The 15088-nt window shown below is 39.5% G+C and overlaps 1 protein-coding gene across 1 annotated transcript; it reads left to right on the top strand.

Annotated features, from left to right (window-relative positions):
- The first annotated feature begins 865 nt into the window (after positions 1–865).
- CHST2 (carbohydrate sulfotransferase 2) lies at positions 866–2581 on the top strand. The gene has a single exon (XM_070945703.1). It carries the CDS (start codon positions 866–868, stop codon positions 2186–2188), a length of 1323 nt encoding a protein of 440 aa, XP_070801804.1. The 3' UTR covers positions 2189–2581.
- Positions 2582–15088: the final 12507 nt, after the last annotated feature.

The following is a 15088-nucleotide window of genomic DNA, read 5'->3' as shown; positions in this document are numbered from 1 at the left end:
CCGCCGCCGCCGCCGCCGCTTTTTGGCTCCGATCGCGTCGACTTCCCTGCAGCTTTGGGATTTCGGGGGCCAGGCGAGAAGTGGCTCCCTTCCAAAGTCTCGATGGACTTGCGATGGAGCGTCATCGTCTGAGCGCTGCCGCCGCCGCCGCCGCTGGTGCAGAGGGGCCGGCTTCTGCTCCTCTTCCCTTCCTGCAGGATCCAGGGCTTGGCGGACGTCGGCCAGGAGCAGCGATGGGCAGCCGGCACCTCGGAGGAGGGAGATTCAACGACTCTTCCCCGTCGCCTTAGCGGCGGCCGCTTCTCACGCTTCCCTCGGCCACTTCCTCGCTCAGCATCCGCAGACCGCTCGCCCGTGCGGCGGGGGGAAGCCGAGCTCGGGCCGTTGCGTGCAAGAGTTGATAGTCCTGCGCTTCTTCCCCCCGCAATGCATTGACTCGGGAATCGGGGGCTCCGCGACCTCGGAAAGTTTGCGCGCTCCCCGACCTCGGCCGGCCGCTTGGCTGCGGAGCGGAAACTCTCCGGCTCCGCGGAAGGACGGAGGAACGGCCGAGTCGTCTCCTGGGATGATGCATTAACTTGGTGCAGAGGAATCCCTCAAGCCGGATCGATCCTTTTCTAGGAAAACCTCGCCAAGCGATGGAAGGTAGGAAGGACGGGAAGTTCTCCTGAGCGGCGACGTGTAGGCGAGTGAGCGGGAGCAGGAAGACGGGCCTCCGGGAAAGCTGGCGGGATGCCCTCCATGCTGGGTGGAAAGTGCTGGGACGTCCTGACCCACCTCGATCGGTTCGCTGTTGGAAGCGTTTGCCTGTGATGTGCGCCAGTTGGCAGGGCTGGTTTCCAGTCCTCTTCTCCAGCTTAGCAACATGAAAGTGTTCCGCAGGAAGGCTCTGGTGCTCTGCTTGGGCTACCTGCTGCTGCTGCTGCTTACCATGCTCAACTTGCTGGACTACAAGTGGCACAAGGGACCGCAGCAGTGTAGTGGCCCCTCACCCGCCCGGCGCATATCCTATCCGCAGCAACTGCCTTATTACGCCTCTCAGTCCAGGTCAGACACACGGGCTCTCTACGGGCCTCCTGTGCCCTTGGCCCGCAAGCGGCAGCTGGTCTATGTTTTCACCACTTGGCGTTCAGGATCCTCCTTCTTTGGGGAGCTCTTCAACCAGAACCCGGAGGTCTTCTTCCTTTATGAGCCTGTGTGGCATGTGTGGCAGAAGCTGTACCCAGGAGATGCTGTTTCCCTGCAAGGTGCGGCCCGTGACATGTTGAGTTCCCTCTACCGCTGTGACCTCTCTGTCTTCCAGCTCTACAGCACTGCGGGGACAGGGAAAAATCTCACCACCTTGGGCATCTTTGGCGCGTCCACCAACAAGGTAATCTGCTCCTCACCCCTCTGCCCAGCTTACCACAGGCAAACTGTGGGTATGGTGGATGACAAGTTGTGTAAGAAGTGCCCACCGCGACAGCTCAGTCTTTTGCAAGAGGAATGCCTCAGGTACCACACTTTAGTCATCAAAGGTGTGCGGATCTTTGACATTGCAGTTTTAGCACCACTGATCCAAGACCCTTTCCTGGGTCTCAAAGTTATCCACCTGGTCAGGGATCCCCGGGCTGTGGCTAGTTCCAGGATCAGATCCCGCCATGGGCTCATCCGCGAGAGCTTACAGGTGGTGAGGAGCAGAGACCCTCGCATCCATCGAATGCCATTTCTGGATGCAGGCCACAAGCTGAACAAGAAGGAAGGAGGAGGTGGTTCCGACTACCATGCCTTGGGAGCTATGGAAGTCATCTGTGGCAGCATGACAAAGACTCTGCAAATGGCTTTGCACCCACCGGATTGGCTGAAGGGGAATTATATGGCTGTCCGGTATGAGGACCTGGTGGTGGACCCCATCAAGACTTTGCGACAGGTCTATGGGTTTGTCAATTTAGTGGTGAGTCCAGAGATGGAAAAGTTTGCTCTCAATATGACAAGTGGACCTGGGTACTCTTCCAAACCTTTTGTGGTCTCTGCCAGGAATGCTAGCCAGGCAGTTAATGCCTGGAGGACCGCACTGAGCTTTCATCAGATCAAGCAAGTGGAAGAGTTTTGCCATCAGCCTATGTCTATCCTAGGCTACGAGAAAGCTAGTAGCCCTGAAGAAGTAAAAGACCTTAGCAAAACCTTGCTCAGGAAGCCAAGATTGTGAAAGGATGTGTGCTTTTCGACACATAAGGACGTACAGAGAGAGCCTCTACAACCTTCCACTTAACAACAAGAGGGAGAATGCAAAATATAGTTTTTTCTTAAAAGATATATTTTACTTCTCTAGAGACCGCTGAGAATTACACACATTCAGCTGATATAATTTAAATACACACAGTGATTTAGTATTTCTAAGACTTTATTTTCCCCCTCCAGAAATTCAAGGCACATGATTCAGTACATAGCAGTATCTTTATATACTTGTGATAGTAATCATGAGAGCTTTGCACATTTGTGGTGAGGGTTGGGTGGTATCCGAGGTAAGGAATCAGTAAAACAAGATTCAGAGGAGTGAACTTTTGTATAAATGTTTAAATGTAATGAAGAATTCAATAAATGATGCTCATTTTACAGTGACTTGATTGTACATGTATATATGCATTTATTGATGATGCTTGTGATGAAAGCTCTTTAGAGAGTTTGCTGATTATTTTACTTTTTTGAAAGCAGATAGATGGCTTCTTGGTTTTCATGTCTGTATAAAAAAGATAAAAAAATGATAAACAGCATTGCAAAATATCTGTCAATAGAAATAGTTTCCCATTCAAAAACATCTGGGTTGAAAAATACTACTTAAAACAATTTTACATGTCCTAATGCCACACTGCAACAAAAAATCAGATTGTACATTAAATTGCACTTTAAAAGACAATCTATTATGGCATAAACTTTTAATCAGATTCCTGAATTGTTAACTTGCTAAAACTACATCTGTAAATTGAGAAGTCAAGGGGGAAATAATATGGTGTTTTTAAACAAAATAATTTGTTCTGGCTGCAGTTCTGGGCTTTAACTGGATCTTGCTGGTTTTTCTAAATCTATGAGAGAATGAATTAACAGATTTTCTATAAAGGGTATGGGTTGTCACCTATAGAAACTGCTTTAGAACCACACAGCAAATTTTGTAAGAAAATATATTGAAAAACAAACAATTATATTTCTATGAGCAGCATCAGAATGGTGAACAGTCTGAATGCTGTCTGAATGCCGTGATGTTAATTATTCTCAAACAGTGCTGGGGTATCCTGGAAGTTGAACTCTACACATCTTCAAGTTACCAAGTTTGGAAAACAGTTCTAGAACCTTAGGCAAAAGAAATAAAGGTATTAGAGTATAATGCTAATGTATTTATAACAAAGTAGTTGCTATGAGAAGCAAATATTTAAGTCTTCAGTTCTGTGTTGGTCTAGGGATAAGCTTCATTGAACTCAGTATATTTAAGTTTTGGCAAAAATTAATCAGTATCCTTCACTGAGGAAAGTAGAAGATACACTTTGAAATTGATAATGTTTTAAGAGTCTTCCTTTCCTAACATTAAATAGAGCATTATTACTGCCTAATGGGCAATTGTTAAGCGAGATTACATGCCAATAGTGCTTATTTTCTCTGTGTATAGAAAACTTTGAAAATGCTCTGAGGGTGCCTGATAGTGGATTAAAGAATTAATTATCAACAAGGATCTTAATTGGATTGTTCTAACAGCAAAACTAAATGTTACTGCATCAGAATTTTAGATTTGAATTAAAGGGCATTCTAGACTTAGTGTCTTGGTCAGTGTCAATATGGTTCATTTGAATTCTGTCCTTGAAGCAATGCTAGCTTTTAGATGCTTAAGATGGCTATCATTGGAGGAGTAAGGATTGTGAAAATCAGTGGAATTTACCCCTGTGTAGACAAGAATTGCCTGTATTATTATTTTTCCTCTTCATTTTCTATTCCATTAAGTGCCTTCTTCTGAAGCCTGTGTCCTCTTCTCTTAAATGTTTTAATTAGAGAGGTGAGAGGTAGTTTTAGTTTTTAGTTTTTTTAGTTTTGTTTTTTAGTTTTTTAAGTTTTTTTTAGTTTTTAGTTTTAGTTTTAGTTTTAGTTTTTTTCTAAGAGACAGATGTAGACTACTCTGCCAAGGACAGGAGGTTTTTGATTTTTCTGAGTTAAGAGTAAATGTTCAGATTGGTTCTTGGGCTTTGTTCTGTCTATAGCTCCAGTGTCTTTGCAGGAGTAGATATGGTCAGCTTTATTCTATTAACAATGTGAACAGCATTGCTACTAACTCTAATCTATATTTTGAAATGTATTCTCATCTTTAAATTGAGAATAATTGAATACCACCAGACCTCTGACTAACATTTTATTACTGGACCTTGGTGAATGAAGAAAAAAATAAATGAGAAGAGTTATTTATGCAAATAATAATGAGAGAGAAATGGATGTAAATGGTCAATCAACATCTCACCCTGGGCCATACAGGTAGTGCTTGACTTATGACCACAATTGAGATCTAAATTTCTGTTGCAAAGGAAAGTAGTTGTTAAGTGAGTTTTGTCCCTTGCTACAGTTATTAAGTGAATCACTGCATTTGTTTAGTAACATGGTTGTAAAGTGAATCTGGCTTCCATTGCCTTTGCTTGTCAGAAGATTACAAATTTATTTATTTTATTTTATTTTATTGAATTTCTATACCGCCCTACTCCCGAAGGACTCAGGGCGGTGCACAGCCATGAAATAAAACACATAGATATACAAAATTTAAAATCGAATAAAATGAATTAAATAAATTTGGCTGAATTAATACCCATAATTTAAAATACCCATAATTTTAAAATACATTAAAAATTTAAAATTTACACTTAAAAGGGAGAAGATTTAGGCGAGGCCAGCTTGATGAAATAAAATAAATAAAAGCTTGATGAATAAAAGATGATCATATGACTCCAGGACACTGCAACCATCATAAATATATTGCCAAGCATTTGAATTTTGATCATGAGGATGCTGCAATAGTTGTAAGTGTGACAAATGAACATAAGTCACTTATTTCAGTGCCATTTTAACAGAATTAATGGAATAACATTTGGAAGTCACCTTGGAGGTCTTCTAATCCAAATCCCTGCTTAAGCAGGAGACCCTATACCACTTCAAATGGTCACTGAGCGAATACTTGTAAGTTGAGGACTATCTGTATCTTAACATAATATTGGGCCCTTCCAATTTCCAATTTTCTTTTGTATGAACTGAGGATAGGATACTTAGTTTTTGCTATTTTTTTCTCAGCACTCAAGATTAGTAGGAGAAAAGAAATCCCTTCAAACTTTTATTGAGGAATAGAAACAATAGCAGTGAGTATGTGCCCATTGAGAAGTAGCTTAAGTTTTTTTTTTTACAAAGGGGCCAGGGGAAATGAGATTCTGTAGTCCTCTCTTGGACTGTTGTTCTATAACTTGAATTTTGTGCCTGTTTACATTTTTGTCAACATTGGAGAGCCATAAAACAATATTAGCTGCCAGTTATGGTGTTTATTTGTGTTTTTATGGGAACATTACAACAGTGTGTATTATATAGCGAACATTCTGTTTTGCTATTATCTGCAATGAACTTTTGTGCAATCAAATGGACGAAAGCGCTGCTACAGGTTGCATTTTGTGACTTGGTCCATTGAATAACCAAATTCCCAAAGAAGGCCCATGAAAGCCTACATAGTTGCCTTAGTGCCGTGATGGCGAACCTATGGCACAGGTGCCACAAGTGGCACACAGAGCCATATCAGTGGGCACGCAAGCATTTCCATAGCTCAGCTCCAGCGCACATGCGTGCACCGGCCAGCTGATTTTTGGGCCTTCCGGTCCCACCGGAAGTTGGGAAATAGGCTGTTTCCGGCCTCCGGAGGGCCTTGGGGGGGAGGGGGAAGGCCGTTTTCACTCTCCCCAGGCTCCTAGAAAGCCTCTGGAGCCTCTGGAGTGTGAAAAACGGGCCTACCGGACCCACTGTACCATTGCATTCTAAAAGCAAGGGGGTGCGTGCATGAGCAGGGGCTGGGCACATTGAAATATGGGTGTGGGCACACACGTGGTGACCTCCCTGCGGTCCCCGCTTTTGCCACACAATGGCAAAAAGGTGAGCCATCACTGCCTTAGTGCATGTTTTATCTCCTTGATATAGTTGTCCACATTGTATATTATTCCACTGATCAGATGTTCTTTCACACTATTGAAAAGTGATGGAAACGTTTGTAAATGCTTCAGCAACCTATAAAATCTATTTAGCCAAAGACTATGGTGATTAAAAGGCATGTTAGAGAAAATGAGAGGCAATAATATATTTGTATATTATACATATTCATGTATAATGTATTCATGGCCCTATGGACGTTCTCCAGGTCTTTGTAAACCGTTTCTATCTTTGTATAATTTACTTTCTCCCTGAAACAAAATCAGATATGAAGGCTTGGAATTAGCAAATGTGATTGGATGTGCTGCCCATTCTAGCGTTTTAGTAACTGCAAGAATCCAGACGTTTCTGGATAATGAGCTTATTATTTCTAACTTTTTTTCTTCTACGTTCCAATGGATGACTTGCTCAATTTGAAGCCCCTTACACAGTGTGGCATCCAATATATGAAAAGTCCTATTCCCTAGCAGCCTAGGCTTAAATACTTCTCCATAGCACTGAATAGTCTGAGTACTTTAATTACAGGCTTTTTGCTTGTGTTTGCTTATCATATCAGTAGGGAACCCTTCCATCAGACATTATAAATATGTGTGTTATAAGATAATATATATGCATTCAGTTCTAACCTCTTATTACATGCTGTTATGTGGGAACATTTTTCTTCATGGTTTCAGATAAAGAAAGTAAAAGGAAGCTGCTACTTAGAGCATAGAAAAAATACTAGCCACAAATGTTTTCTGTCCTTGGAGTACAGAAGGTTTCTTCCAAGAAAATGAGTTTTTTAAAAATCTCTTTGATTCTCAAGGAAAAGAAGAGCTCTAATTGCCCGGAACAGAATCTGAACTAAGGAATCCTGTGTTAAGTGGTGCCCTGTAGTATCCAATCTTCAAAACCTTATGCTATTTTAGCTGTGATTACAAAAACAGGAAATTTCCCACAGGAAGAATTCTTACAATTTCTTAAGTTTATTAAATGCATACGAACTCCTAGTCCATTTATAACGTTCTAAAATCAGCACTCTTAATTTTTTTTAAAAAAATGCTTAAACACATAATACTTCTTTTGTAGTGAATTGAAGGAAAAGTCACCTAGTGAATTCCATATAAACTTGCCATTCCTGAAGTTCTCAATATTAAAAGGGAATAAAAAATTAATTGCAAATTGATTGAGAAATTAGGATCAGCTGAACTTTTTCTGTTTAAAGGCTACATTGACCATAGGCTTAGATGACTTGACTCCCAGTTGCTCATTTTGTAAAGCAGATTGCAAAAACATTGGTTCCTGCTGTCCACTCATGAGGAACAGCTTTCTGGGTGCAAGTGGACTACCTCATGATGTCTATTCGGAAAAAATTCCACTGGTTTTGGATTTTATCCACAATGCTGTTCTTGCTTCTTCAGGGATATCTTCAATTCTCCATGCCCTCACTTGGAAGTCTTTTTTTTTTCTTTGTAAAGAAAAGGATATTGGGCAGCCTAGAACCATCTCGCCTCAACACCCTCTTGTCATTCCTGGGTATCCTTGGAAATTTCCATTTTTTCACCAGAGTTAAATAGTGAAACTCATTCCATATCCTGAAATTTTTGTATGGCATTTAAACTGCTGTTATTGGATATCTTAACCTTCCCTTCCTTACACTCTTCTAGTTCAATGTAGTGATTCTGGCCCCCAACTGAATCACAACGTTGCTCAGCCTCAAACTGCACTCCAGTGTATTAGATTATAGTCCTCACCTTGCCAGTTAGCATGATAATCTTAGTCTTGCTTTGCCCAATTTGCCCTTGCTCAGTGGAAACATAATTTACTCCAAGGAGACCTTAACAATAATTAACCCTAGATCTGCAAGCAAATGCCCTAATTTAGGCATAACCACAATGCTACCGTATTTCTGTGTCACGTACTTATGTTTTTAGGTGGAAAACTGACTATAAAATTAGATCTTGCCGTTTTAAAAAGGCAAACATTCTGCCTTAGGGCTTTGAAATTGGTTTAGAAGGAATTGGGGGGGAGGGGGGAAGTACAATTGTAGCAACTCTCTACTATTCGTTAAAATAGTTTAGCTTCTCCGTGTTCCTGAAGAAAAGCTGCTATAGCTGAAAAGTTACATTAATGAATGTATTCCTTAAACAGCATCTCTTTTTTTAAAGCCCTGGATGAAAACCGAAAAACAGTTGTGTTGCTTTAATAAATAGTGGAAAGATATGGGTGTACACAAGATCCAAAATCTTCCAAAATCTACGTCTTCCAAATATTTTTTAAACATGTACAGCGCAAGTATATCCTGAGCCTTGTCCCTAAAGAACAGGAAATTAAAGGTTGGTAGCACTCTGCAAGTATTGATGGTCAATTTGCATATTATATTCTAATAAAATACATACCGTGGCCATTGGAGAGAGGCAACGTTATGCACGTGGAGAGAGGTCAAGCTTTGGATTCCCCTTCCCCCCATGTTTTTGAGAGGAGGTTCTGGAGGTTTTCTTTTTGAAAACTATTAATCTTATTTCAGGGCATCCAGCATAGTTTCTGTGTGTTTCCAGCTTCTAAATGATAAGGATGCTGATGGTTTTTAGAAATTGTGGGGCATCACAAAAGGGTTTGGAGACTACATCTGGCCTTTAAGCACGGGGATCTGGAGGGAGCAGCATCAGATTTAGAGCAGCTGATTATGCTATATCTGTCACTGGCAGCTAAATAATTAGTTATCCCTGCACCTGAATCTCTTGAGCTGTTGTGGCTGTTCCATGTGAAACAACTTATAAATATCTGACCTAATTCTCTGAGTGTGCATTTTTGAAGTGTTATATTTTGTTAAGGTTAACGATAACATTTGTTTTCATTTTTGTTATGACACTGAAGTAAAAAAAGATAAGAGATGGAGATATATGTAAATTATGATAAGACATCTTGTAAGAAGATAACATATTGGTGAATAGGCAAAATAGGCAAGAAACCTTGCATTTTTATATGTCCTGCTCAGTGATGGGTTCCTCCCGGTTTGGCCCGGTTCCCCCTAGCCGGTAGTGGTGACGATATGATGTCACTGAACCGGTTCTGCCTCCCCCCGCATTATTCTTACCTTTTATTTGGCCCCACTCCCAATCTATTGCTGCCTCCTGAGTCCCAGTTGATGGCTAGAGGGAAAAAAAATGTTTAAACTCTTGCGGCGGGGCTTCAAAAGGCTGCCCTACAGCTGATCAGTGTTAAAAGAAAACAAATGAGTAGACTGCTGCCTGCCAAAATACATGAGTAGATCAGTGCCTGCCAAAATACATGAGTAGATCAGTGCTTGCAAAAATAAATGGGTAGACCAGTGCCTGCAAAAATACATGAGTAGATCAGTGCCTGCAAAAATAAATGGGTAGATCGATACAGCTCTACAAGCAGTTAAAAGCCTGGTAGACCAGTACCTCTGCTAAATCCTAAATAATTGTCACATGACCATCAAGCCACGCCCACAAAATAAGCCACGCCCACAGAACCAGTAGTAAAAAATTTTCAGAACCCACCATTGGTCCTGCTAGAAAACTCTGTAGTTCAACAACTCTTTTATTATGAAATAATCCATAGCTATAACTTTTTGTAAACACCAGGAAAAGTGTTTGAAGGTTTCACAATTGATATTTTTCAAATTGTTTTCATTACTAACCAACATGAATCCTTGTTTTGTAAGGATCCGAATCAGTAAGAAGGTAAATATTTATTTTGATTTTCAGATCAATCCTAACCAAAATTATTTAGAAATTGAAGATGAGTTACCCTTGTTAGTCTACTCTAACTAATAACAAATAGCCCTATGTACAAAAAAAGAAATAACACATTCTGGTAATGTTCAGGTAATTTTCTGATTTACTATAATGTCATGGCAAATTCTGATAATATATTGCACTCCATAGTTTTCTGTGTTGATTTTCTTTTAAAAATTAAATCCATAAAATCTTTTCCTATATAAAGTATAATTATAGGACTATGAGTTCCATAAATTAAGGAAAAAATGGGAGGAAGGAGTGCTAACAATATTGCCTTGCATGTTGGAGACTGGTATATAAATCTAATAGGATAAATGTTGTAATATATCTTTACCATGGCCTCTCTCCTCCCTCCCTCCATTTTCAGCATAAGCCATCTTGATTTTCACACTACTTTGGTGTAAAGGGCTATCTTACAATGAGACATTATGGATCAAAATTGGTGGTTTCCATGATTGTCTGGTTGCCTCAATTTAAGAAAAGAACCTGAGAATGAGCTAACAGCCCCTGTAGCACTTCACAGATATGTGCTGATTGATTTCTTTGGAGAACTGTTTGGTCCTTTATCTTACTGTATTATTTGATACCAGCCTAGACTTGGAATGAAATATTGACCACAGTTGTTGGAAATGGCAGTCTATGGATAATCATTAACTAATACTGGCTGACAAAACACATTAAGTGGTGAGGTGGTGCCTTCCCACTGTAGAAGAAGATACTAAAGTACCAGAAATCACTCTTTTCATCCATTGACTGTGATAAAGACAGACCTTGTGTTATGGGAGGGCAGTTGTCTCACCACTGATGTTCAATGTGATGACTTTTAAATCTTCTGTTCTTCTTTTGGGGGAAAGGAATAGTATGCTAATTAGCTTTCGTTACCATTTTTCTTTTTAGTGTTTACTTTTTAGTGAGTGAAAAGATAACAACAGCAGATAATTAAAACACCTCTCTTGGGGTGGGATAAGCATTTACTGATTTTTATTATTATTAGTCACAGGAACCTCAAGATGGATGTTTCTATTTAAAACTGCCAAGTAGAACTTCTGAGTAACCCTGGGCTGAGAGAACAAAAATTGCTTAATAAAATAGTGCTGTATTCAGTGTTGTGTGGAGTTACCATTTCAAATCTGTTTCCATCTGATTGTGGAAAAGAAATGTCTCAGCAGGGCTGAAAACCTAGGATCTATCTAAGTCTACATAGGATGGCAGATGTACTGCTCAATCTGATCTGTGTTTTTTCAAAAGTAGTTCCCACTGAGTTACAAATAAAGGTATTAGGAAAATATGTAATAAAGGTATGGTAGGATCCTCACAAACATGAAGAAAGCAGACTGAAAATTACTTCCCGGTTGATTCTTAGTGGCTGATCTATTTATTTAGAAATTTGCTGCCTATTTTGTATCAAATGATTCTGGGCGGCTTGCAGCATGATTAGAAGAGAAAAACACATGTTGCTTTATTGTAATATTATAATCTTTAGTATTTTGCAGAACTCATACTTTTCTAGTCAGCATATGAAATTTGAAAATACATAATGATTTTGAAAACTGATCATTTTGTAAAGATGAGTCTGAAATGGTAGCATTTCAGTATTTCTGTTTCTATTATTAAGTTTTACACTAAGGACAGAAACAAAAAATGGTGATAGTCCATACAACTCATCTACCCCTTTCCCCCAAAGCCCATTCTTTTTTCACAATAGCCTAATGAGTTAAAGAAAAACAAAAACAAAAAACAAAACAGATAAGGAAGTCATTTGCCAAATCAAGCAACCAGTGTTAATAAGATACAATTGAGAGAAGTTGGGAAAAAAGGCAGAAAAGAATACAGAAGACCAGTGAATGTAGCAGCAAAGAACTCAATCTCCATTTACATTAATTGGATCTAATATTATAAATTCTGAGTTTCCATAGAATGAACTTTGAATGCCCAGTTTCAGTGAAGAATTTTTTTTTTTTAAATTATTGGAATTAAGATGAATTAATTCATTTATGAGGAGTTTTTTTTCAATGTATTTTCGTTTGCTTTAATAAATATTTGTCCTAGCATTATGGAAGTATCTCACTGCCGACCAACAGGAGTCATGTCTCCTGTTATTTACAAATTACAAGTAATCAGTTTATGTCCTAAATTGCCTCTCTGTATTGCAGCTGAAGCTTCCAGTTCGTTTGCCATGAAATTTTTAATATCTCTGGAAAATTTACATTTTTTCTCACACTGAAATTTTAGAGACGGGTGTCAAACTCGATCGTGACATTTTTTGCCTTTTTTGTGGTGCTGGGGTGGGCATGGCCTGCTCATGATGCATCCGGCCTGCAGGCCGCCAGTTTGACATCCCTGTCTTAGAACAATGTTTCTCATCCTTGACAAGTTTAAGAGCTATGGACATAAACTCCCAGAATTCCCTAGCCAACAAACTAGGTGCAGAATTTTGAAATGGAAGTCTATACCTCTTAAAGTTTCCATGGTATTTCCTAAGGTATTTCCAACTAAGGCACACACTGCATTAATTTAGCTTTCTTCAGTTCATTATTAGATCCTCCCATGCTATGTAGCAAGGGATTTCCAGCATTTTCAGTTAAAGTTCTTGAAATTCTTCTTGCTGTTTCTGTAGCAATTATAATTTTTACAGGGATGAGTTGTTAGCCCTATGCCCAACCCTCCTTCTTTCTCATCAGGGCTTGGGACCAGCAATGGCAGAGTTTTCCAGTTGAGCATCTTCTAAATACCTGTCATCTGTAGCCAGCATGTCTTCCTATGGAGTGCCATGGAAACATCTTTTTTTTTGGCTTTAATTTATATGCCGCCCTTCTCTGGAGACTCAGAGCGGCTTACAATGCGTTAAGCAGTAGCCTTCATACTTTTGTATATTTATACAAAGTCAGCTTATTGCCCCCACAATCTGGGTCCTCATTTTACCTACCTTTGAAAGGATGGAAGGCTGAGTCAACCTTGAGCCTGGTGAGATTTGAACTTGCAGTAATTGCAAGCAGCAGTTGTTAATAACAATGCTTTAGTCCGCTGTACTACAGGCTCTTTGGCATAGATATTCCAAATCACTTGTGAAACACAAGCAATGGCCATGGCTGTTTTAAAGAGCAGAACAGGAGAGAATGGTTTACCTGTTGGACTGACTTTTTCAGTAACTAGTCAAAGTTAATGAACAAAAACATTAAAATAGAATGAAATATAGTTAGCCAAAAGTATTCCCCTCATAACATGTTAATTAATGCCATTCACTAACAACTTTTATCCTAGGCTGATATAGAACAGGTAGTCCTTGTTTAGCGACTGCCTCAAACAGTGATTGTTTTTATTTAGGACAGTAATGAAAAAGTAATTTTGCAGCCAATGTTTGCATTTACAATTTTCACAGTATCTCTCTTGTGTATTTGCCCTTACAGTTAGTACAGGTTGTCATGTGTCTGACCCATTTTTTTCTCCCCCCCCTCACACAGCAGAGATTGTCTAAACAAACTACTTTTTACTGACCTGCTTTTCAGTGCAGCAGGTCCCTAAAAAGTACTAACCTTAAGTTAACAAGCTCAACTCTGTGACCTTAATTAGCCACTTACTGCTGGTCCCCAACACTGGTAAGTCCCCAATCATTTTCACACTGAAGGCTTTTCTTTGCTTCCTAAGTGGCTTTTGGCTCCTAGCTGCTATGACACTAGGCAAACAGTGGGTGCTAGTGCATTCTTTCTGATATATATTCTCCATTATGTGCCTGCTTACACTCCTGCAATCCCTTCTTCTCAAAAAAAAAAAAAAAGTAAATACAAACATCAATTCTTATTCATTATCCCAGCATCGGGATGAGCATTCCAAAGGACAAGGAAGAAGGGAAAGAGCTATAAGATTTGTCCTTTTATCTGACTTCTTTGCAAGTAGAGTTCCAACTTCTTTACAGTTTTGGCTCATATTTGGAGTCATATTGTAAAAGCAAAAGGAAAGCTGAAGTAAAAGGATAAGCATAGTTGCACAGTTTCCCCTTAGTGACTGCTTTGCTTAACAATCAAGTTGCCTGGCCCAATTGCAGTCCCTAAATGAGGACCACTTGTAGTTAAAATAGAACTATTGTAGGAAGCAAAAATTTGAATTGCAAACCAAATTCCTTGCTTTTCTGGAAAAGCATGCAGGATGGAATCAATATATCATAGTGAAGTCCGGTAAGAAAACATTAAGCTGCATGTTTATGGAAGCTAGCTAGATGCTAGCCTGCAGAGTGTATACAATGACATAACCTGTTTATAGAGTACAAGAATAGAATCTAAATGAATAAACTATAACTAATCGTGTTTCTCTGTAGAAATGGGTGAAATGGGTAGACTAAACCAACATAGCTCATGTACAGATCTGGAAATTATTTGTGAATTATTGAATTTAACATGGCCAGTACCTAATATTCTATGACATTTGTAGTAATTCAAAAGTGCTTATATGCACATATTCCAAGGATAGTAACCTGTGGCCTTAAAGAGGCATGTACCTCTTGACCTAATTTTATAGTGCTTGATTTAAAAAGCCTTCTGCAACATAATAATTCAGACATCAGGTAAGAATAATGTACCCTGTTCTGATTCATAAATCAGGAGACAAATTTTTTAAAAAGGATGGAAGAATGAGGAAAAATAAGGGTCCTCCAATTCACTTTTATGTTTGGTTCTGTTTATTGTCAAGCTTCATTAACACTTACCTTCCTATTTCCCTCCAAAAATGGGGATATAGTCATACATAATGCACTGGAGCAGGTGGATTAAATTGAGTTGCAAGGTATTTGCAAAATGTAAAAGCGCTTAATTTGACTTTTAACTTGCTAAAATGGTTTCTATACTATTTTACCATCTGGGATTAGCCTTTACTGCTCTCACAACATAGTAGTTAAACTAATTACAAATGTAAGAATGTAGGGATTTTCAGCAGCAGACCATTCTCGTTTGAATACTATGCCTCAGAGAGTATTAGGAATGGAATTCAGGTTTGATATATTTTGGTCAGGTAGACCAGGGGTCTCCAACCTTGGCAACTTCAAGCCTGGCGAACTTCAACTTCCAGAATTCTGGGAGTTGAAGTCCGCCAGGTTTAAAGTTGCCAAGATTGGAGACCCTTGAGGTAGACCAGATATTAATGTGTTAAGCTTTTAAACACTG

Source organism: Pituophis catenifer, unplaced genomic scaffold (genome assembly GCF_029215685.1).
Source record: "Pituophis catenifer annectens isolate HBS135680 unplaced genomic scaffold, rPitCat1.0.hap2 SCAF_6, whole genome shotgun sequence".
Taxonomy (NCBI): Eukaryota; Metazoa; Chordata; class Lepidosauria; order Squamata; family Colubridae; genus Pituophis; species Pituophis catenifer.
This window is presented reverse-complemented; position numbering and strand designations above follow the sequence as displayed.